This window comes from Orcinus orca, chromosome 8, assembly GCF_937001465.1.
Source record: "Orcinus orca chromosome 8, mOrcOrc1.1, whole genome shotgun sequence".
Lineage (NCBI taxonomy): Eukaryota > Metazoa > Chordata > Mammalia > Artiodactyla > Delphinidae > Orcinus > Orcinus orca.
The window spans coordinates 94,026,200-94,049,253 of record NC_064566.1 but is presented as its reverse complement, the minus strand read 5'-3'; the positions used below and the strand labels follow the sequence as shown (position 1 = coordinate 94,049,253).

Here is a 23,054-nt window from a genome sequence, read left to right as displayed (position 1 = left end):
GATCAAAAAGAAAGACCCAATTATATGTTGTCTACAAAACATATAAAAATGTAGATAGGTTGAAGGTAAAAGATGGCAAAATATATACTGTGTAAAGAGTAAGCATATATAACTGTAATATCTATATTAATATTACATAAAATAAACATTAAGAGTATGACCAAGATAGAGACATTTCATAATGATAAAATGTCAATGTCAATGATGAAGATAATTCATCAAGAATACATAACAATCATAACTGTATATGCATCTAACAACACAGCTTCAAAATATAAGAAACAAAAATTGACAGAATTAAAAAGAAAAACAGAAAAATCTATAATCACAGAGATTTTAACATCGCCCCCTCAGCAACTGATATAACTAAATTTTTAAAATAAAAAAAATACAGAATACTGTTCCTCAATAAAAGTAGACATAAAAATCCTTCAAAAATATTAGCAAGTCAAATCCAGCAATATATAAACAATAACATATCTTGCCCAAGTTGGGTGTAATCACAAGAATGGAGAATTGGTTTAACATTTGAAAATAAATCAACGTAATTCACTATATTAACAGAATAAAGGAGAAAAAGCATTTGATAATTTTAACAGATGCAGAAAAACCATTTGATAAAATTAAGCATCCAATCATATTAAGAACTCTCAGAATATCTGTTGTTTTTGTAGAAAATGATAAGCTGCTTCTCAAATATATATATGTAAGTGCAAACAACCTAGAATATCCAAAGCAATCTTGAACAAAAAGAAGACGACTTTGGGACTTCCCTGGTGGGGCAGTGGTTAAGAATCCGCCGGCCAATGCAGGGGACATGGGTTCAATCCCTGGTCCGGAAAGATCCCACATGCCACGGAGCAACTAATCCCGTGCACCACAACTACCGAGCCTGCGTGCCACAACTACTGAAGCCCTTGCGCCTAGAGCCCATGGTCTGCAACAAGAGAAGCCACTGCAATGAGAAGCCCGCACACCACAACGAACAGTAGCCCCCCCGCTCACCGCAACTAGAGATAGCCTGCACACAGCAATGAAGACCCAACGCAGCCAAAAATTAATTATTTTTTTAAAGTTAAAAAAAAAAAGCAGAAGACTTTGCATAATCTGACTTCATGACTTACTATAAACCTATAATAATTACAACACTGTGATCTGACATAAAGATAGGCAAATATATCAATGCAATAGATTGGTACGGTACTCAGAATAAACCCACTATTTATACAAATGACTCATACTGCCATTTGGTTTTTGGCGAAGGTGTCAAGCAACCCAATGGGGAAAGTCTTTTCAACAAATGGTGCCAGAACAACTGGATATCCACATGGGAAAAAATTAACTTCAACCCCTACTTCTCACCATACACAAAAATTAATCTGAGATGGATCAGAGACATAAATATTAAAAGCTAAAATGATAAAGCTTCCATAAGAAAACAGAGGAGAACATCTTTGCTACTTCAGGGGAGGCAGAGGTTTCTTAGGACAGAGAATGCAATACCTGTAAATGGAAACTTGATAAATTAGACATCATTGAAAGTAAATTTTCTGCTCACCAAAAGATGCAATTTTAAAATGAATAGATAAGTCAGAGACTGGAAGAAAATTTTCACGGAACATGTAACTGACAAAAGACTATTTGGAATATGTAAAGAGCATCTACTATACAGTCATAGAAAGCCAAAACCTCAATTCCCGCAAAAAAGGTGTGCATAGGGGGGAATATTTGACAGGACGCTTCACAAAAACAGGTAAATTAATGACCAATAAGCACATGGAAAAAGTGATCAACATCATTAGTCACTAGGGAAATGCAAATCAAAACCACAATGAAATACTACTGCACAACCACTTGAATGGCAAGGATATGAAGCAACCCAAACTCTCAAACATTGTAGGTAGAGTATAAAAAGGTATATCCACTTTGGAAATATGTTTGGCCTTTTCTTATAAAACTAAACATATACCTACCCTACAACCCAGCAATTGTATTCCTAGGAATTTATCCAAGAGAAATAAAAGTATATGATCACACAAAGACTTGCACTTGAATATTCACAGCTTTATTCATAATAGTCAAAAACCTGGAAACTGCTACCTACCATCAACAGGAAGATGGATAAACTGTGGTATATTAACAAGAAGAATACTACTCAAGAATAAAAAAGACAGCATGAAAACTACCAAAAGCATTATGCTGAATGAAAGAAAAGAGTACATGTTGTATGATTTCATTTATGTGACATTCTAGAACATACAGAATTAGTCTTCGATAAAAAAGTCAGAACAGTAGTTACCTTTGGGAGTGTAAGGACAGGGAATGACAGGGAAGGTACATGAGAAATTATCTGGTTTAATCATAGTATTCTCTATATCTTGATGGGCTTTGAATTACAAGGGTATATACATTTGTCAAAACTCACTGAATGGTACAACTTAATATTTATATATTTAACTGCATATACAATTTATTACCACAAAAAAGGAAACACAAATAATATTAAAGTCTAATTAATGATATACAAGTTTATGAGTTTATAGGTGAACTTACTGATAACTACATCTTACTCTAATATGCATAAAAAACAAGATGGACTGATGAATAGATAGAGGGAAAGATACTGTTGAAACAAATTTAATAGAACGTTAATTGCTGAATCTAGGTGGTGAGTGTTAGTGTACGATACTTGCAGTTTCTCTGAATGTTTGAAAATTTTCATAATAAAATATTGGGGGAAAAATCAATCCAATAACCTAATTCCTCTACCTAAAAATCCCTATTGGTTACATTCAATAATTACCAATAGCGGGACTTCCCTGGTGGTGCAGTGGTTAAGAATCCGCCTGCCAATGCAGGGGACACGGGTTCGAGCCCTGGTCCGGGAAGATCCCACATGCCGCAGAGCAACTAAGCCTGTGCATCACAACTACTGAGCCTGCGCTCTAGAGCCCGTGAGCCACAACTACTGAGCCTGCACACCACAACTACTGAAGCCCGTGTGCCTAGAGTCCGTGCTCTGCAACAAGAGCAGCCACTGCAATGAGAAGCCCACGCACCGCAATGAAGAGTAGCCCCGCTCGCCGCATCTAGAGAAAGCCCGAGTGCAGCAACAAAGACCCAGTGCAGCCAAAAATAAATAAATAAATAAATTAATTAATTATTTTAAATTACCAATAGCCTTTAATCAGACCTGGTTCTCATTTCCTACCCTATAGTTTCTGACGCTGTTAACCACCTTCTCCCGTTGAAACCCTATACTACTATTTTAAACTGCTTCCTTTTCCTTCTCTGATTATTCTTTTTGCCTTCTCTTCCTCTTTCTACTCCCAAACTGCAGGTGTACCTCAAAGTTCAGAACTGAGCCCTACTCTATACTTTTTCCCACAGAAAATTCACTCCTATCATTTTAACTATCACCTATATGCAACTCCAAATGAAGACATAGCATCTCTTCTGTATTCAAGTCTCCCATTTCTAATTGCCTACTAAGTATTTTAACTTGCATGTCCCGTATCATCAAAAGTATTACTTTATCCTCAAAATTTAGAACTGGTATTCTACTTCCCGATTACTGTCCATGGCGGCACAGAGTTACCCAGGGTCAAAACAATGAAGTTATTTTTGACTTCTCCCTCTGTCCTAATCCTTAAAATAATCCGACACCAATCCCTCCTAAATCCATTTCTCCCTTTTCATTCAACCACCATTAGTCTTATAATAATTCTTATAAACTCACTTTATTGTTAAGAGCTTACTGGTTGATGTCCCAGCCTCTGTCTCTCCTCATAATTCATCCTGCATACTTCTAAAACACCTCCAATTATGTAACCCGTTTATATAACTTCTATGATTTCCCGTATCTAAAAGAAACTATTACGTGCTCAGCAGAAAAAGTTAAACAAGATGTGTTACTTGCCGTGGTAGCAAATCTCCAAAAATGGAGTCCTCCCAGTGAACCAGGCCTCCTCCTCGCAGTCCCCTCCCACACTGAATCTGGGCTGGCCCTGTCACTCATGTTAACCAACAGAATGCCACAGTAGTAGCACTGTACTGGTCCCAAGTCTATGCCTTAAGAAAGCCTGGAAACTTCCACTTTTGTATTCTTGGGAGCCCTGAGCCACCAAGTAAGAAATCTGGCTCCTTAGCTGGAAAGACCACCTGGAGAGGAAAAAGTCCTGAGACAGCATGGAGAGATAGAGTGAAAAGGCCTAGACATCCCAGAGTCCCACCGGAACTCAGCTTTCCACGTGTCCCTGCCAAGGCAGAAATATGAATGAAGCCATCTTGGACATTCCAGCCCCAGTTGCCACATAACGGCAGCTACAGGAAAGACTCCAAAGGACACTAGAAGAACCATCCATCTGAGACTCAATCAACCCAAAGAATTGAGAGAAATAATAAAATATTGTTGCTGTTTTAAGACACTAAGTTCTACAGTGTTTTTTTGACAGCGATAGATAATCGAAATACCTGCCCTCAAGAAGCTGACTATATAATGTGGGAAACATTCCAGTAAACACAAAAGACCATCAGAGGTCAGTGTTATGACAGAAGCATACACACCGTGCTAGGTGAATACGGAAGAGGGTCATCTAAATTAAATGGTCAGGGTGTGTGAAGGGGAGGATAAGGGGAGTATCTGGGAAAGCTTTCTAGAGCAGTTGATACAGGCTGAGTTTTAAGTGAGTTCAGGATACAACATGTAGTAGTTAGGTATAAACTAGCATGGTGGTTTGGGGGAATGGTAAAAGATGCAGCTAGGGACATAAACAGGGACTAGATAATTGAGGGCCTCTTATATTAAACTAAAGAGTTTAAACTTTACCCTAGGAACTATGAAGGACTTTAAGCAGGGAAATGACATCATCAGATCCGTATTCTTTGACAGATTTCTTCGACAGATTTGTACTAGACCAATTAAAATGGAGGAGACTGGAGGCAAAGAACGTTTAGTAGCCTGCCTCAGAATCTAGGAGAACTGACAGAAACCTGAACTAAGAGTGGCAGAGTGAATGGAGAGAAAGGGACAATTAATATTAAGAATCTACAGGACTTGGTAAAGCAGAAAGGGGTTAAGAGAAGAATTCAGAATGACTTGGTTATTCGGCTTAGTCACTGGAGGAGAGTGTGGTGTCACTTACGGAGAAGTGGGAAAAGCAAGAGGGAACAGGATTCACACACAGGTAGTTTAGACTCAGATACAAGGACAGGAAGAAAAGATGGATGTATCTGCTGATAGGAAACTGAAGGAAGGTTTACTCGATGGCCCCTATTTTTTCAGTCAAATAAAAGGCAAGATCACTTGCTAAGACTAAGGAGAGAAGTGGTGGAGACAGAAAGTTTAGAAAGAGAGGTAATAGTTAGGGACAGCCCTCAGAGGAAGAGGGAGTCCTGAGGGTCCGGGTGTTTTTGAAAGTCAAATTTATTCTGTCAAATTTATTCTGGCCTCAAGACACACAGTGTGATCTCCTGCAGCAGCCCTCAGCAGCCCAAGTATAAGAAGAATAGAGATAGATGTAGGAGGGGGCAGGGTGGGGGGGTAGGTGTGGGGGTTGACTTGGCCCAGGACTGGAGTACTATGGAAAAATGAAAGGAAAGGAACAAGCCTCCACAGAATTGATGGTAATGGTAAGGGAGAAATTCAAGTAATGGACCATGAGTCCAGTCTGGCTAGGCAAAGAAATGCTTCCAGGGAGCTGGAGGACTGGGAGAAACTGGAATGAAGTCAAAAAACAAGAAAGAGGACTTGATGTCAAAGTGTACATTTACTGGGAATGAGACAGAAAGCTGGAAGGACTGAAGGCTGTGGTCAAAATACAGGATGCTGAACAGTCTGGCTCACTGCTTTGCACCTAAGAAATACTCACTAGATTTACTGATTGCCAGACAAGCTATTAGGACTTCAAAGCATACCAGTTAAATAAACTAGCATTTGGTGAGAAATTTCCAAAAAGAATCCTCTTGTACCCTGTCAATTTCAATATAGCATAAACTCTTATACCACATCCAAAGTAATGCTTCCAACATTAACTCCCTTGATCTGCTATTTACCTATCACTCTATCACGAGTTCATCAGGCAAGCTCAGAGCATTTTAAAAAAGAAGACCCGGGCTTCCCTGGTGGCGCAGTGGTTGAGAGTCCGCCTGCCAAGGCAGGGGACACGGGTTCGTGCCCCAGTCCGGGAGGATCCCACATGCCGCAACTAAGACCTGGTGCAGCCAAATAAATAAATAAATATTAAAAAAAAAAAAAAGAAGACCTTTGCTTGATATTGCAATTTTTCGGCTACTGGTCCCAACCTACCTTTGTGAATCAACCGATGATGTCTCTTAAAGCGCAAGCTCACCATCTTTATTCAAGAAGAGCCTTATTTGCTATTATTCTCGATGAGTCACTATTAAAGGCAGGGAGCTTAAAAAGAAGTTCGGCCGTAGAAGAGAACTAGCTTGGAAGCCTCACCTTTCTAATACCAGAAATAATCTTGAAGGATGCAAGCTGGAAACTAGAAAGTGTCCCCACAAAGGCAAGACAATGTCCATTATAAAGCAGCCAAGTGTCAAGGAGAAAAAAAATCAAATACGTGACTAAACTGAATATTTGGTCTTTTTTTTTTGGTCAGTTCATCGTGTCTTCTTTAAAAATTATAATTACAATAAAAAACACAGTAATTACCTTCAAACAGTACAAAGCACTTAGCAAATTTCTATTACGTAAATTCATCTATAATATCAAGGTGAAATTTAATTTCCTATCCAGTAATTCAACAAATATTTGTCCAATAATTATCAGTATATAGCACTGAGCTAAGTGTAAAAGAACACAAAAGAGTAAAAAAAAAATTTTTAAATACATATGAAGAGGGAGAGTCCAGTCTTTATCCTCAAGAGGCTTACAATATCAATGGCCAGCCAAGACATACACAGGTAGAAAAAAATGTAGAGTACAGTATAATACAAAAATAAGCAAAATCAGGGGGCTTCCCTGGTGGCACAGTGGTTGAGAGTCCGCCTGCCGATGCAGGGCACACGGGTTCGTGCCCCAGTCCGGGAAGACCCCACATGCCACGAAGCGGCTGGGCCCGTGAGCCATGGCCGCTGAGCCTGCCCGTCCGGAGCCTATGCTCCGCAACGGGAGAGGCCACAACAGTGAGAGGCCCGCGTACAACAAAAAAAATTAAAAAAAATAAAAATAAAAAAATAAGCAAAATCAGCAGAGAGCTGTATAGATGTTCTGAGGCGGGAGAGACTAGTTCAGGAAGAACTGGATAAGGAAGATTTTACAAAGGAGGTAGAATTTAACTTGAAACTTGTAAAGTGGGTAACTGAATAAGACATCTTATTAGAAAACCCCATTATTTCCCCAATTTTCCAAGCCAGAAATATGGGCGTTTCTATAACTCTTCCCTCTCCACCTATTAGTGCTACCCCTAACACCTTACAAATGGATTCACATCTCTCCTCCCCACTGCAGCACTTCAGTTTTGGCCACCATTATTGTAACGCAGGCTCTGACAGATAAGTCTCCTAACTGGTCCTCTACACTACTCCAGTCTATTCTCCAACTGGCATCATCATCTATCTAAACTGAAAATCTCTATTTACAGTTGCCAAGATAGGGAAGCAACCTAAGTGTCCAACAACAGATGAATGGATAAAACAGATGTGGTAATACATACATACATACATACATACATACATACACACACACACACACACACACACACACACACACACACACAATGGAATACTACTCAGCCATAGAAAAGAATGGAATTTTGCCATTTGCAATAACATGGATGGACCTGGAGGGCATTATGCTAAGTGAAATAAATCAGATAGAAAAACACAATACTGTATGTCATCACTTACATGTGGAATCTAAAAAGTGAAAAGAATGAATGAATGTAACAAAACAGAAACAGACTCACAGATACAGAGAACAAACAGGTGGTTGCCAGTGGGGAGATGGGGAGGAGGGGCAAGATAGGGGTAGGGGACTAAGAAGTACAAACTACTGTGTATAAAATAAATAAGCTGTAAGGATATAGTATACAGCACAGGGAATACAGCCAATATTTTATAATAACTTTAAATATAATCCATAAAGGTTTTAAATCACTACGTTGTACATCTGAAACTAATATATTATAAATCAACCATACTTCAATTAAAAATTTTTTAATTAAAAATAAATAAATAAAGTGCAAATCTCATCCTCTGATCCCCACCCCTCCTTAAAACTCTCTAGTCTCTCACTATCAGGGAAAATCTCAAACTCCTTACACGGGATCTGAGCCTTTGTGATCGGGCTTCTGCCTCCTCCACTAGCCTCATTCCTCTCTACCTCAGGTCTCAGTTGCTAATCTCTCTCGTCTATAGGTCCCCTGCCTGCAATGTCTTCTTCCCTATTCGTTGCCTGGCTAATTTCTCCCTATATCTACCCCCACTCCTGCAACTTTTTCTTTGAAAATTTCAAACCAACAGAAAAGTTAACAGAATAGTCCAGTGAACACATGCCCTTCATCTGGATTCACCAGCTGTTAACGCTTTTTGCCACATTTACTTTACTTCTCCCTCTGAACCACCTGAAAGTTATAGACATCATGACAACCCCTAAAACTTCAGCAAGTATCTCTTAAGAATAAGAACCTTCTACATAATCACACACAAAATATTTACCATTGATACAATATTACCTAATACGTAATCCATATTCAAAATTTCCCAATTATTCCAAAATGTCCTGTCTTATTTATCATCTTTCCTCATTTGCTGAATCATTTTCCAAGTATCCCGCTACTTTTCACTTAGCTCTTGGACACATTAGCAAGCCAAGATTTTCTTGATAAATAAAAATGCATTTTAGTAGAATTTAAATAAAATCACAATATTCACAACTATTTTGACTTCCAAACAGGTCACATTAAGAAACTTAGAAAATTGAAACTATGACCAAATTCTATGCCCGCCTTAGCCTTGCTGCAGTACCCTGAAAAGGACACAGATCCATTAAATAGCTTTGCAAACAGCTTGCAATGTTAGTTTGAAATTTGGTTTTGGTGCTGAATTTAACATAATCAAAGTAGCCTCATAGCCTAAACTGTCAAACATCAGATAAGGCAAGTGAAATAGGTGTTAGATATATATCAAAATCCTCATCAGACTTGGGACCAAACAATGAGCTGCTGTTATTTCAATGTACTGATGAATCCCTGAAACACTTTTTATTAAATTTAACATAGGGTGCTGAAAAAGCTAAAATCACTCAAGGATTTTAATTTGTGCACTTGTTTTTCAAATAAAAATTAGACTGAAAGAAAAGAAAGTAGAAACACAAATAGAACCGGCCTGTTATGTACAAACACACACACATAAACCCAGGGTTTTTATTCTTAACAGCATCATTTACCTTCTGCCCTTCTCACAAAGCTTCTCAATTTCAGCTTTCAGATCCTGCTCCTTCTGCAAAAACTCCTTCTTTTCTTTCTCTATCTTCTTCTTTGTTTCTTCTCGCTTTATTGTTACGTCCTGGATAGCCTTTAATATCTCCTAAGTCCCGCACAATTATAGTCACACACAAATAAAGAAGGAAATGAATTAGTTCTTTTGGTCTGAAGGTTACTTTCAACTATCTCAAATTAACATATTGACTTTAGTGATTTCAAATTGAATTGAAGGAATCTGGTGATGAGTAGTCCCAAAAGCAGTCAAAAAAGTCCCAAAAGGGAGTAAGTTATAATAAAGCAGATTTCAATTCAACAGGAGAAAAGAATTTCTAACAATCACAACTGTTCAAAAACGGAATTTACTGCCTTGTGAAGCAATAAGCTCTCCATTACTGGTGCTCATATAAAGGCTGAATGAACACCTGTCAAGACTGCTGAGAAAGGCATTCTTGCACAGGGTGGGAGTTTGCTACTTCCAACAAATATGGTCTTGTTTTGTTTTGTTACAGCTCTACTTTATTATGCGTAGGGGTTACCTTTGTTCTTTTTAAATTATTTAACTATATACATATATATTTATAATAAGAAGTCGAACAAAAAGTAATAAAGTTAAGTCACCCCTAATGCACACCAATTCCACCCATAAAGTAATCAATGTGTTAAGCGTTTTGTTCTATGCTTTCACATCTTTCTCCATTCTTACACAAATACATGTGTACTTACGTACGTATTTGCTTTTTTGTTTTCTTTATAATGAGGTAATTTTATATACACTATTCTGCATCTTGCTTTTGTTCACCTGACATGAGCATACTATCGATAAATATAGATCAAATTAAAAAATAGCTGTATAACACGACATGACATGTATATAACGAATTTAGTCAACCAGTCTCTGTTAAGAGTCCATCCTGTTAAGGCTGATTTCAGTTTTCTTGTAACTACAAATAATACTACAATAAACATCCTGTATGCCTATATTTTCATACAAAAGCTTTTATTTCTGTAGAATAGACTCCTAACAATGAGACTGCTAAATCAAGGTATATATACATTTTAAAATTTTAAGTGACAATTCCTAATATCTTTTTTCTTCAGACTTTATTTATATACTTATTTAGTTGTTTATTTATTTACTTAACTTTTTGGCACGCTGCACGTCATGCGGGATTCTTGGTTCCCCAACCAGGAATTGAACCTGTGCCCCCTGCATTGGAAGCTTGGAGTCTTAACCACTGGACCACCAGGGAAGTCGCCCTAATATCTTTTCTAAAATGGTCATACCAATTCACACTCCTACCAATGTCTAAAAAGAGTTCATTTTTCCTTACCTTTGACAACTTATTTCATTTTTCCCAATCTCTTGGGAAAGAGGGAGGAATGGTATCTAGTAATTTTAATGAGCATTTCACTACCTCCTGTTCTTTTACTGTTTTTATTGTCTGTCTCCTCCAACTAGAATAAGCATTCAATGAAGGCAGAGACTATGTTTCGTTCACCACTAAATCTTCAGAGCGTACATCAGGAACTCAAAAAATATTTGCTATACAAATGGATCGACACTAGTAAGGCTGAGTTTATTTTCATACATTTGTTACCCATTTGCCTTTCCTCTTCTGTGAATTACTGTTTGTGACTGTTATGGGCAAAATAATAACCTCTTCCCCACAAAAATGTCCATGTTCTACTCCTTGGAACCTATGTTACCCTCCATAGCAAAAGAGATAGGGAGACAATCCTGGATTATCGGGGTGGGCCCAATCTAACCACAAATGGGTCTTTAAAAGCAGAGAAACTTTCCCACTTGTGATCAGAGGAAGATGTGATTAGGGAAGAACAGTTACAGAAATGCAACGTTGCTGACTCTGAAGATGGAGACGGGGGCCACAGGTAAAGGAATGCACACAGCCTCTAGAAGCCAGAAATGCAGGGAAATGTATTCTGCCCTAGAGTCCCTAGAAAGGGATGCTGCCCTCCTAATACCTTGATTTTAGCCCAGTGACACCCACGTTGTACTTCTGACCTACAGAACTGTAAGATAATAAACGCGTTGTTTTAAGCTCTAAATTCACGACAACTTGTTACAGCAGCAATGGGAAACTATTACAGTAGAAAACTCTTACAATAGGAAAGTAATACAGTAACTTTTCCTGGTTTCTCTAGATTGTTTGGCTTTTACCATGAATTTGTAGGAATCTCAGAATGTCATCTTAAACCCTTCGTCATATGTGCTATAAATATTTTCTCTCAGTCTAATATTGATCTTTTGACTGTTTTCTATATCACTTGCCATGCCAAAAAGTTTAATTATATATAATTAATTTTTAAAAATCTTCTAGGTTTTCTGCCTGGGTTAAAATGACCTCTTGCAACTTCAGGTATACAAATATTCTTCTAAATTTTCTTCTGATTTAAAATTTTTTTCCAGTTTTTATATGTATATTATTAATTTACTTAGAATTGTATTTTTAAATATAGTGTGAGACAGGAGTCTAATCAAATGACTTTCCAGGTAGGCAGTCAAACAAATATATTAAATAAATAATCCTGGGCTTCCCTGGTGGCGCAGTGGTTGAGAGTCCGCCTGCCGATGCAGGGGACACGGGTTCGTGCCCCGGTCCGGGAAGATCCCACATGCTGTGGAGCGGCTGGGCCTGTGAGCCATGGCCGCTGAGCCTGCGCATCCGGAGTCTGTGCTCTGCAACGGGAGAGGCTGCGGCAGTGAGAGGCCCGCGTACCGAAAAAAAAAAAAAAAAATCCTTTCCTCTCTGAACCAAAATAGGAGTGAGAGTTTGGACGAGATGCCCTCGAAGGTTCTTGTTTATCCTTAAAATTCTATGATAACCATTAAAAAGTTAAATACTGCTTTTTTATTTCTATTAATTTGAAAACAAAATTAAAGTCTGATTAGGGACTATACTTTACTTATTGCCAATTTTAACATAAGCAGAATACCTGGTGATTCTTCATTTCTTCTTCTCTCCTTTGCTGAAGTTGCTTTAATTGCACTTGGAGCTGATTCTCCACTTGCCTCTGCTTGTCCAGGACCTCCTGGTAACGCTCCTTCAACAAGGTTCTCTCTGTCATCATTTTATCCTATTGGTAACAACAGATGAGAAGTTTAATTCGCCAATTTCATTGCAAGAAACATTCACCATGTCCCTGTTCAACGCACCATGCAGGGCGCTATGGCTGCAGTGTCCGATGCTGTAGCTAAATTAATTAGAATAAGCAAATGTAAACATCCAGCTCCTCAGTCACCTTACCACATTCCAAGTACTCAGTAGCTACATGTGAGTAGTGGCTACTATACTGGACAGCACAGATACAGAACACTTCCGTCGTTAAAGGAAATTCTATTGTACAACACTGCGCTAAGATGGAGGGTGGCAACCTATGGCCTGTGGGCCAAATCCAGCCATCAACTGTTTTTGTTTTTAAATTTTATTTATTTATTTTATTTTTGGCTGCATTGTGTCTTCATTGTTGTGCACGGGCTTTCTCTAGTTGTGGCGAGCGGGAGCTACTCTTCATTGCAGCGCGGGGGCTTCTCATTGCGGTGTCTTCTCTTGTCGCGGAGCACAGGTTCTAGGTGCGTGGGCTTCTGTAGCTGTGGCACACAGGCTCAGTAGTTGTGGCGCAAGGGCTGAGTTGCTCTGCGGCATGTGAGAGCTTCCCGGACCAGGGCTTGATCCCGTGTCCCCTGCATTGGCAGGCAGATTCTTAACCACTGCGCCACCAGGGAGGTCCCACCGTCTGTTTTTTTTTTTTTTTTTTTTTTTTTTGCGGTACGCGGGCCTCTCACCGCTGTGGCCTCTCCCGTCGCGGAGCACAGGCTCCGGACGCGCAGGCTCAGCGGCCATGGCTCACAGGCGCAGCCGCTCCGCGGCATGTGGGATCTTCCCGGACCGGGGCACGAACCCGCGTCCCCTGCATTGGCAGGCGGACTCTCAACCACTGCGCCACCAGGGAAGCCCCCACCGTCTGTTTTTATAAGTAAATGTTTTATAGGAACACAGCCATACCCGACAGCTGGCTGGCTGCTTTCACACTACAACAGCAGAGTGGAGTGGTTACAAAAGAGCACATACAGCCCACAAAGCCTAAGATATCTACTAACTGACCCTTTATAGGCTAATTTCCCTGCAGTAGGGAATAAGAGAAATAAGGTATTTTATCTATTAGGAGGAAGAAGAACGAGCAAAAACAAAAAACAGATCAACTACTCAAAATGCATCCAGAAACTGGACTCCTTACTGGTCATTAGCACTACAAATTGGCAGATCCACCAAAGAGTTCTGGGGCACTTGGTATTCAGATTGGTCAAATCGGCAAGCTCTCATATAAACAGGGAGCAGAAGTAAAGCTTCTGGGACTTCCCTGGTGGTCCAGTGGGTAAGACTCCACACTCCCAATGCAGGGGGCCCGGGTTTGATCCCTGGTTGGGGAACTAGATCCCGCATGCAGGCTGCAACTAAAGCTCTCGCATGCCACAACCAAGACCCAGCGCAGCCAATAAATAAATAAGTCAATAAAAGAGGTGAAGCTTCTAAGGGTCACAGTTCAGCTCTGCCTCCCCCACATTAATAAATCAAGAAAAGTAATGATTACCTTTCAAAGGAACGCTGAAACTTAGAGGGTCAATTTAAAGCACACTTGGTATAAAGTAACCAGTGTAAAATTTAAACAGAGCATTAAACTGAATTTGTTCATTAGACGATAACTACTTTCAAAGAAAAGAAAGGTTTTAGAAGTGAATAGCGAAAAACTTATCACACTATGATAATAAAAAAATAAGCTCTCAAGATGGGACTTTAGCTTTGGGATAAGCTAGTCCTTAGTCCATGTACTGAAATGTAACTAAAGCTCCCTAAACAGATGACACCTTAGCATCATAACTTTAAAGGGATTCTGAACCTGAGGTCTATGGATAGGTGTGTATAAAATTTTTTGAGATGAGAATTCAAAGTTTTCAAAAGATTCTGAAAGAGGACCTTAACCCAAGAAAAGTTAAAGGTTAAGAACCAATTGATGAAAACTAGTAGATTAGAGGATTCTTTTCTTCTCTCTCTACTTCCTTATGGTACCTCTCTGTCCATAATACATCTTTAAAAAATTTTTATTTTATTTTTTTTTGCGGTACGCGGGCCTCTCAGTGCCGTGGCCTCTCCCGTTGTGAAGCACAGGCTCCCGATGCGCAGGCTCAGCAGCCATGGCTCACGGGCCCAGCCGCTCCGCAGCATGTGGGATCTTCCCAGACCGGGGCACGAACCCGTGTCCCCCGCATCGGCAGGCGGACTCTCAACCACTGCGCCACCAGAGAAGCCCGATAATGCATCTTTTTAACAACACAGGATGGGGAAAAAAACTCTAGTCTTCACGGAAAGAAGTCTCAAGGTACATACTATTAGTACATACAAATGGATGGCTTAAAGGCATACAGCAAATTACTTGATACAATTCTCATCTTAATAAGCCAAAGGGTTACACATTGTTACTTTGTTTCATTGATGGTGAATTGGTCCTGAGAGGCAGGAGTCACAATTTCAAATGCAGGCAGTGGGCAATTACTGTAAATGCATGAAAAGGGTAGCAAATAAAACAGGAGCAAAGTTCCCTGTATTGCCACTAAGTTTAATACCTGCTTAGTCCCAATGCCTTTTTAAAAGCATGTGGAGGGCTTCCCTGGTGGCGCAGTGGTTGGGAGTCTGTCTGCTGATGCAGGGGACATGGGATCGTGCCCCGGTTCGGGAAGATCCCACATGCCGCGGAGCGGCTGGGCCCACGAGCCATGGCTGCTGAACCTGCGCGTCCGGAGCCTGTGCTCCGCAACGGGAGAGGCCACAACAGTGAGAGGCCCGCGTACCGAGAAGAGAAAAAAAAAAAAAAAAAAGCATGTGGAGAACTCATTTACAACTAAGAATGTTAACCGTCTGTTATGCAATGCAAATGAAATACCATGTTCTACTGCTGTCAACTTACTACGGTGTTTTGTATTTTGGTTGTGTACTAAAATATAATCATATTGTGTTTTAAAAATAATAATAATAGGGACTTCCCTGGTGGTACAGTGGTTAAGACTCCATGCTCCCAATGCAGGGGGCCCGGTTCAATACCTGGTCAGGGAACTAGATCCCACGTGCATGCTGCAACTGACGGTTTGCATGCCACAACTAAGGAGCCCTGGAGCCACAACGAAGGAGCCCACCTGTCGCAGCTAAGACCCGGCGCAACCAAACTAAATAAATATTTTAAAAATCATAATAATTTAAAAAATTACAGCATGTGGGCCACACCACCACCCAAAAGAATACTGCCAAACAAAACACAACTCTGGGCCTCTTTTGGCCTAATGGCTTGCCAGTTTCCACCCCTGTTTCAGACTGATGCTAAAGCTTATCTATTACCTCTCAGTTGGCCCCTTCAATTGCTATATGGTCAACAAAACCCTGCCTTACAACTGTGGGGACCAAATAAACACTCCATGTAAAGTGTTTAGAATAAATGCTCAAGAAAAGGCGACTTCTCCTCCTTCTCCTGGAGGTTCTCTCCTAGCCTGGTTCTCACCCAGCACATCGCCATCAGGTCTCTCATCTCTAGGATCTTTTTACTTGCCTGTTATAAATAACTCCTGAGTTGCTACTCTCTATTTAAAAGTTTTCATGTGGTTAATGTACTCCAATAACTTACTTCTTTCCATCTGCCCCTCAATTTCTTCAACTTGCACCAAATATCCACTTTCTTACCTGGTTTTCCTCTTTATTTCCATTCAATTAACATATCTTACCCTAAAGACCCCTTCCTGAACTTAGGGTGCCTTTTCTAGCATTATCCTTCCTCTTGAAAAATGGACATTCAGATATCCACACACTTACAGGGTGGAAGTTTTGCCACAAAATGCCAGGGAAAGATCAAGGGGACCACTTTAACAAAAATAAATGTGAAGTTCTCTAAGTTTTAAAAACCAATTACCTATTTTTAAGTAAAAAACAGATTTAAAAAGTGATGCTCAAAAAAAAAATAATAATTACCTAGGCATAAAATTGGAAGATACAATTAAACAATACATGAGAAAAAGACCTGATGGAGTAAAAGTGAAAACTCCACAGTGTGACGATGTCAGCTTAGGAAATGGTGTGTAGAATGTCACCACAGAATGACACAACAGTTCCATTGTATAGTGAAGTAATTACACTGTATGTGCATTACTACATTTAGCTCTCAGGATCACACTGCAAAAGAAACATTGAGAAGGTGTAACATGTCTAGGTGAAAAAGTAACCAGGTTGAAGAAAAGACTCAAAAATATATCATATGAAGAAAAGAAGAATGTTAAAAAAACATCTGGGGGGCTTCCCTGGTGGCGCAGTGGTTGAGAGTCCGCCTGCCGATGCAAGGGACATGGGTTCGTGCCCCGGTCTGGGAAGATCCCACATGCCACGGAGCGGCTGGGCCCGTGAGCCATGGCCACTGAGCCATGGCCACTGAGCCTGCGCATCTGGAGCCTGTGCTCCGCAACGGGAGAGGCCACAACAGTGAGAGGCCTGCGTACTGCAAAAAAAAAAAAAAAAAAAAAAATCTGGGGATGTTTCACCTGGAAAGGTTCAGACTTAAAGGATAAGAGGAAAAAGCATTTAAAAAAACATTTTGAATATATTTTGGGCTAACAAGTAAAGGGATTTAGATTTACTCTACGTAGCTCAAGAGAGAACTATAACAAGAAGTTTTAGTGGTTCTGTTCTCACCTCATAATAAGATCTAACAATAAGAGCTATTTTCAAAATGCAATATGCTGATTCATGAGTAGTAAGCTTCCCATCTCTGGAGGTGATCAAGTAGAAGTTAGCTGACCATCTGTCAGGGATTTTATAAAGGAGGTTCCTGCACCTTTTCCAACTGAGATGATGTGACTCTAGATCTTCTGCATTAATGGTTTCATACATGAACAATTGCAGTTTAACTACTTACCAGATTCTTTTCAATATCTTGATCTGTGTTTACCTCTGAATCAGCCGTCTTAAAGTCAGTCTATAAAGAAAGAAACAATTATATTCAGAACTGTTCAGAGACATTCTAAAAGGCAGAATTGCTCTCGTCCTTTCACTGAGAAATCTGCCACAAGGAACTGAGAAGTTAACTTTTTACTCTCTCCCCTTATCAGCTTCATAGCAAGAGAACTGTAGTTCTGGCAAATGTCCACTGACATCCATGTAGCATGAAGCATTTACCCCACAAAATAAGCTGAACAAGACCCAACAACTGATGGAGAGACAAGCTCGAGACTCAGATAAGAATTTTGGCCCCTACAATTTACTGTGCTCATCCTTCCTGCTACAAAAAAGCACACCAGTCACTAGAAGGCAGGATACCCCGTACTTCTTAAGATATAGGTCAGAGAATTAACAAGGATTCCTCCTGCAAGGTCGAAGACAGGAAATATGAATGCTAATGACCTACGCTCATCAATTACTCAGTGAAAGTGATTGTATGTAGGTCATGAAGCTCCTGGTCGCCACGATTAGACACAGGCTGTTACTTATTGAACACCAGAATGAAGTCATCACAGAGCACCGTATGAAAACAGTATGAGAGTTGCCAGTAAAAAAACGAGACAGAGTAGTTCTCTACCAACTATGAAGAAATATCTCCTGCCCTCAAAAAAAAAAAAAAAATTAAAGGCCCAAATTCCGTTTTAGTAGTAGAAACTTGATACTTGACCTGGACGGCAATGTTCTGAGAAAGCTTCAGGGAAGAGCTATCCTGATCATCATCCTGATCCACTCTGACTCCTTCAACCCCATTTGCTGGAGGCACCACAGGTGGGAAATCCAAGCCTGTGTCCCTGCTCCCTTCCTTTAGGATGGAGGCTTGTGGGGCCTTCTCTTCAGGACAATTCCCGGAGGCAAGCTGCTTTGTATCGCACCCTGCCTTAAGAGACCGAGTGGCGGGGTGGAGGCTCTCCCGGAGGCGTGTGTCCCCCTCCTCTCCCGCTGTGCTGGCCACGTCCTTCAAATCAGACTGAGACCCACCGCCAGAGAGACAAAGGGCCGTGGCTATCAAGTTTTCTCCTAAAACCGCCCGGTGCGCTGCTGAAGTGTCACCTGCTGATGAACCAGGATTCTGCTCTGGGTGTTCCAAATGGGCATTTCTGTTATTCTCCTTGGTTATCGTTTGGTTACTTACACTCGACAGAGGCGAGTTCTTGTGCTTCTGTGCAGGGTCTTTGGGGCTATCAAAAACATAAGATAAAAGGTTTCTCTCTTCACCCAATCTTAAAGAGGCTTAAATATATAATACTTTTAACATAACCACTAGAAGAACAAAACAAGACTATATAAACCCCTCCAAATTAGCCAACTGAAAAGGAACTTAGTTTCCACCCAGTGATTTCTGTCCCACATGCAGGGAGTATGGTGTGGTGGTGAAGAAGCTGGGTTCAGGAGACAGTCCGCAGTGAACGGTCACACAGAAATGACGCTGAGGAGCCAAAGGTTTGGGGGGATGCAGGTGAAATAGCCTGCTGTTACTTAGAATATTTCATTTAGGTACATGTACTAATTTTGTTCCACATATTTTAATAAATAAAATATTGATTGAGAAATATTGTTTTAAATTCCACTCTCGTTTCACAAAAATAATTTTCATTCAAATTCATTTTACAGATCTTTGACCAGAACCACCAACAGCTTTCCAGAGCACAGCATCTTCACTTCAAGTTGACTGAAGTACAGACGATTTTGAATCCAAAATTGAAGCTGTCAGCAGAACTTTTACCCCAGATAACAAATATACACACATGTATACACTGAAATCGTTGTTTCATTGTTTGCTACAACCATTTACCATACTGCTTTTAAGAGATCTTCAAAACCTATTTACAATGACATCCAACATTCACGACTGTAAGTCTTTTACCAGGAATAATGTGTGTTAAATTCCTTTGCTATTAAAAAACAAAACAAAACAACTGCTTCTGTCAACTATGCCCTTAAGGACTCCAAACTAGTACTGACTTAGGCTTCAGGTCACTGTGCCTTCCTTTCCTCCATAGTACCTACTGTTCAAAATAAAACAACAGAGACAGCACCTTGTGACATGAAAAATCTTTATAAATACTCTAAGCTGATTCCTTGCTGGGGGTTAAGTGGCGGCGGGGGGGGGGACACTTAATTATAAATTTGGGCAGATACAGTACCTGGGTGTGAATCCTGACTCTGCTACTTACTAGCTGTTTAACTCTGGGCAAGTTACTTAACTTCATTTGTAAAACAGAAATAATATTACCTACCTAATAAGATTATTGTGAGGATTACATGAGATAAAGCATCTGGTGTATTTAGTTCTGGCACACAGTAAACACTCAATAAACCTTAGCTGTTATTATTATTACTAGTAGTATGTGTCTGATTTTATTTATAAAATGAAGATCCAAGTTTATGGTTAGGTTTACTTAACATTTTTCCCCATTACCCACTTAATAACAAGTGACAAATAATAAATACAAATGTAACAGATTTGTTACATTTATTAAGTACGCTGGAGTCAGACGAGCCTGGGTTCAAACACTGACTCCAACATAGCTTGGTAACCTTAGGCAAGTTACTAACCTCTCTGTGTCTCAAGTTCTCTCACCTATAAATGGGAATAACAGCATTAGCACCTACCTGCTGAGATTGTTGAGAGAATTAAATGTGTTAACACATATAAAGCTGCTAGCACAGTGTTATCTATTGTATTAGGTCCTAGGTACTCTACAAAAGAGTTGACGTAGGGGACTTCCCTGGTGGCACAGTGCTTAAGAATCCACCTGCCAGCGCAGGGGACACAGGTTCAAGCCCTGGTCCAGGAAGATCCCACATGCCACGGACCAACTAAGTCCGTGCACCACAACTACTGAGCCTGCACTCTAGAGCCAGCGAGCCACAACTACTGAGCCCGCATGCCACAACTACTGAAGCCTGCATGCCTAGAGCCCATGCTCCACAACAAGAGTAGCCACCGCAATGAGAAGCCCACGCACCGCAACGAAGAGTAGCCCCCGCTCGCCGCAACTAGAGAAAGCCCACGCAGCAACAAAACCCAACACAGCCATAAATAAATAAATAAAAATTAAATTAAAAAAAGAGTTGAGGTAGTATACATAGTCAACCTAGTACAACATTATACATAACAATGTTTTAAGCACTGTAAAACAAGGTTGGGTATTCATAATTCCTGTGCTCAAGAGTTTAGCTGGAAGGCGAAATACATACATGAAGCAGTAAGCCATATTAATAAAGCTATCTATTTACCTATAGATAGACATAGATACATATACATGTGTCTATATACATTAGATATAACGTGTGTGTATATATATATACACACACACACACACACACACAGATGTAACATATAAACATATAGTTAAATAAACATATAGTCCATGTAGGAGAAGGTGGGAAATATTTGCATTTTCAAATGAGTTTGATCCCCTGTATTTTAATCTGTTTATTCAACAAATAATTAGCATGCCTGCTGAGTGTCAGATACTGTGTTGGGTACCAGATATACAAATATAGATCAGATAGTCCCTACCTTTAAAAAGCTTCATCTAATGCAATGTCACTAGAGCTAAAAAGGGGAAAGACGAACTACACTTCCATAAGAAGCCCATCTCCAAAGCCCTTTACCCAAAAGAAATCTTCCCAGTTGAGAGTCCACACGTTACCTTAGACCGTCTGGGAGAACTTCGTCTGGTTTGGAAGCACATACACTAGACGAGGATTCCGGAGGACTGGGAGCAGTGGCCACCACGCCAGCGACCTCAGATGCTGCCATCATGCTCTGCACATTCAGAAACAAAGTACAGGCTACAAGTTCCAAAATTTCAAAACAAATATATCTCACCCTCTCAGAATGTCCATACAACAGAGTCATATCAGGAAAGAAACAAAGAAAAAGTTGGGCTCCAGGAGAAAACACTTAAGGGTATTCTCTAGTAGGATATTAAAAGAGCCATCACATGCAATAGGGATATCGATCTTCACACATCACTATGTGTATATGTATGTGTATGTATATATATGTGTGTGTGTGTATATATATATATATATATACACACATACATATATACACGTATATGTGCGCAAAGCTTTTTCACTTTAGGAGAAATGCAGTCTCACACACCATGAGAATCTTCCAAATGATCCACATGCCTACCTACCTTGCCTAGTATCATTTACAAAGGATGTGATTTGGGGCCTAACATCAATAATAGCTTATGTTTTAAAATCATTTTATGGCTGTTACATTAAAAGCATTCTCCATTAATTTGGAGATGTTCGTGTGAGAGAGAAAAAGCAATATTTTATTGGGCAATCCAAGTATCTTTCACTTTTACTCTGGGTTCCCCACAGATGGGAAAAGTCTGACAACCACTGACTGAGGAAAGTACAGACTCTTTAGAGTTACTAAAGGTGCCAGAGTATGAGAATCTTGGTTACTCCAGCATGAAAATGAGAAGCTGAAAAACACGGTAATCCAAGTAACAGATGTTGCAGGACAAACTCACGCCTTCTATGGTGAAGAGGAAGAAAAAAAATGAATATTGGGGCGGGGGGGGGGCTGGTGGTTGGTGGTGTAACACAGGGTTAGTTTAAATTCTTGTTTTTATTTTAATAGCATCCCAGGTACATCCCTGACCCTCCAAGAGCGCATAGGGCAGGCACGGAGGCTGGGCTGTGTCCACACTTCAGTCCCAGGCCAGAGACCCCCTGTGCCTCAGTTTCCCTCATCAAATTATACGAGGCTCCGGGGAGAAAACAGGCCCCAGATCTCCATTACTGCTCGCACAGGTGCAAACATCCTGCCCCATCAGGGCCCGGGCCGGGGGTCCTTGGCGCCCGGGAAACGAAACCACAGGGCACGGGTCCTACGTGCGACTCCGTGGCTGAGAGCCCAAAGGGGAGAGGGACAGGGACATCTGGCAGGAGGCTGCGGCAGGGGGCTTTAAGTCGAAGGAGCCAAGGGAAGCCCCGCACCGCAACCCGGCGGCGACCAGACGGCGACGCTGGGAGCGACGGGTCCTCGGGGGGAGATCGGGGGACGGTCGCGAAGGGGACAATGGGGGGAAGCGACGCCGGTGGTCCCGGCCGCCCTCCACAGGGGGCTGGCCCAGCCTGCAGCTTCCTCCGGCCAGAGCCCCTCCGCACCTTGCCCTCGCCCCCCGCCCGGCTGCCACCCCCGTCCCACTTCTAGGCCGGGACCCCCGCCCCCCATCCCCGCAGCTCCCTCCACGCCCCCCGCCCCGACCCCAGCCCCTCGAGCCGCAGCCCCCGCCCGCGCGCCCGCCCCGCACACACCTCCCGCGCCGCGCCCCCGGGAGGGAAGGGGGGGAGGGACGGGACTCACCTGAGCGGGCGGAGCGGGGGGAGGGGGCGGCCGAGCCTGGGGGGAGGGGTCGAGCGCCGGCCCGCGCGCGACACCTCCCACTTCCGGCGGCACGAGCGGCGGGGGCGAGGCTCGGCCGGCAGAGGAGAGGCCGCGGTGGCACTGCGCCGCCCCCGACGGCGCCCTCTGGCGGCCGGAGCCGGCACCGTCAAGGGGTCGCGGACGCTGAGGAAG

At 41.4% G+C, this 23,054-nt stretch overlaps 1 protein-coding gene across 8 annotated transcripts in view; it reads right to left on the bottom strand.

Annotated features, from left to right (window-relative positions):
- Positions 1-22,969, bottom strand: part of RNF214 (ring finger protein 214) — a 52,524-nt gene extending 29,555 nt beyond the window's left edge. For 2 of the 8 annotated variants that reach the window (XM_049714356.1, XM_049714357.1), the window contains exons 1-5: positions 21,160-21,525; positions 18,168-18,678; positions 17,418-17,477; positions 12,405-12,545; positions 9,413-9,552 (exon numbers count right to left, since the gene is read on the bottom strand). In XM_049714356.1, the coding sequence (XP_049570313.1) occupies positions 9,413-9,552; positions 12,405-12,545; positions 17,418-17,477; positions 18,168-18,678; positions 21,160-21,368 (1,061 nt within the window). In that variant the 5' untranslated portion in view covers positions 21,369-21,525. The other 6 variants (XM_049714354.1, XM_049714355.1, XM_049714359.1 and 3 more) reach the window with 6 other exon arrangements.
- Between the last annotated feature and the right edge of the window lie 85 nt (positions 22,970-23,054).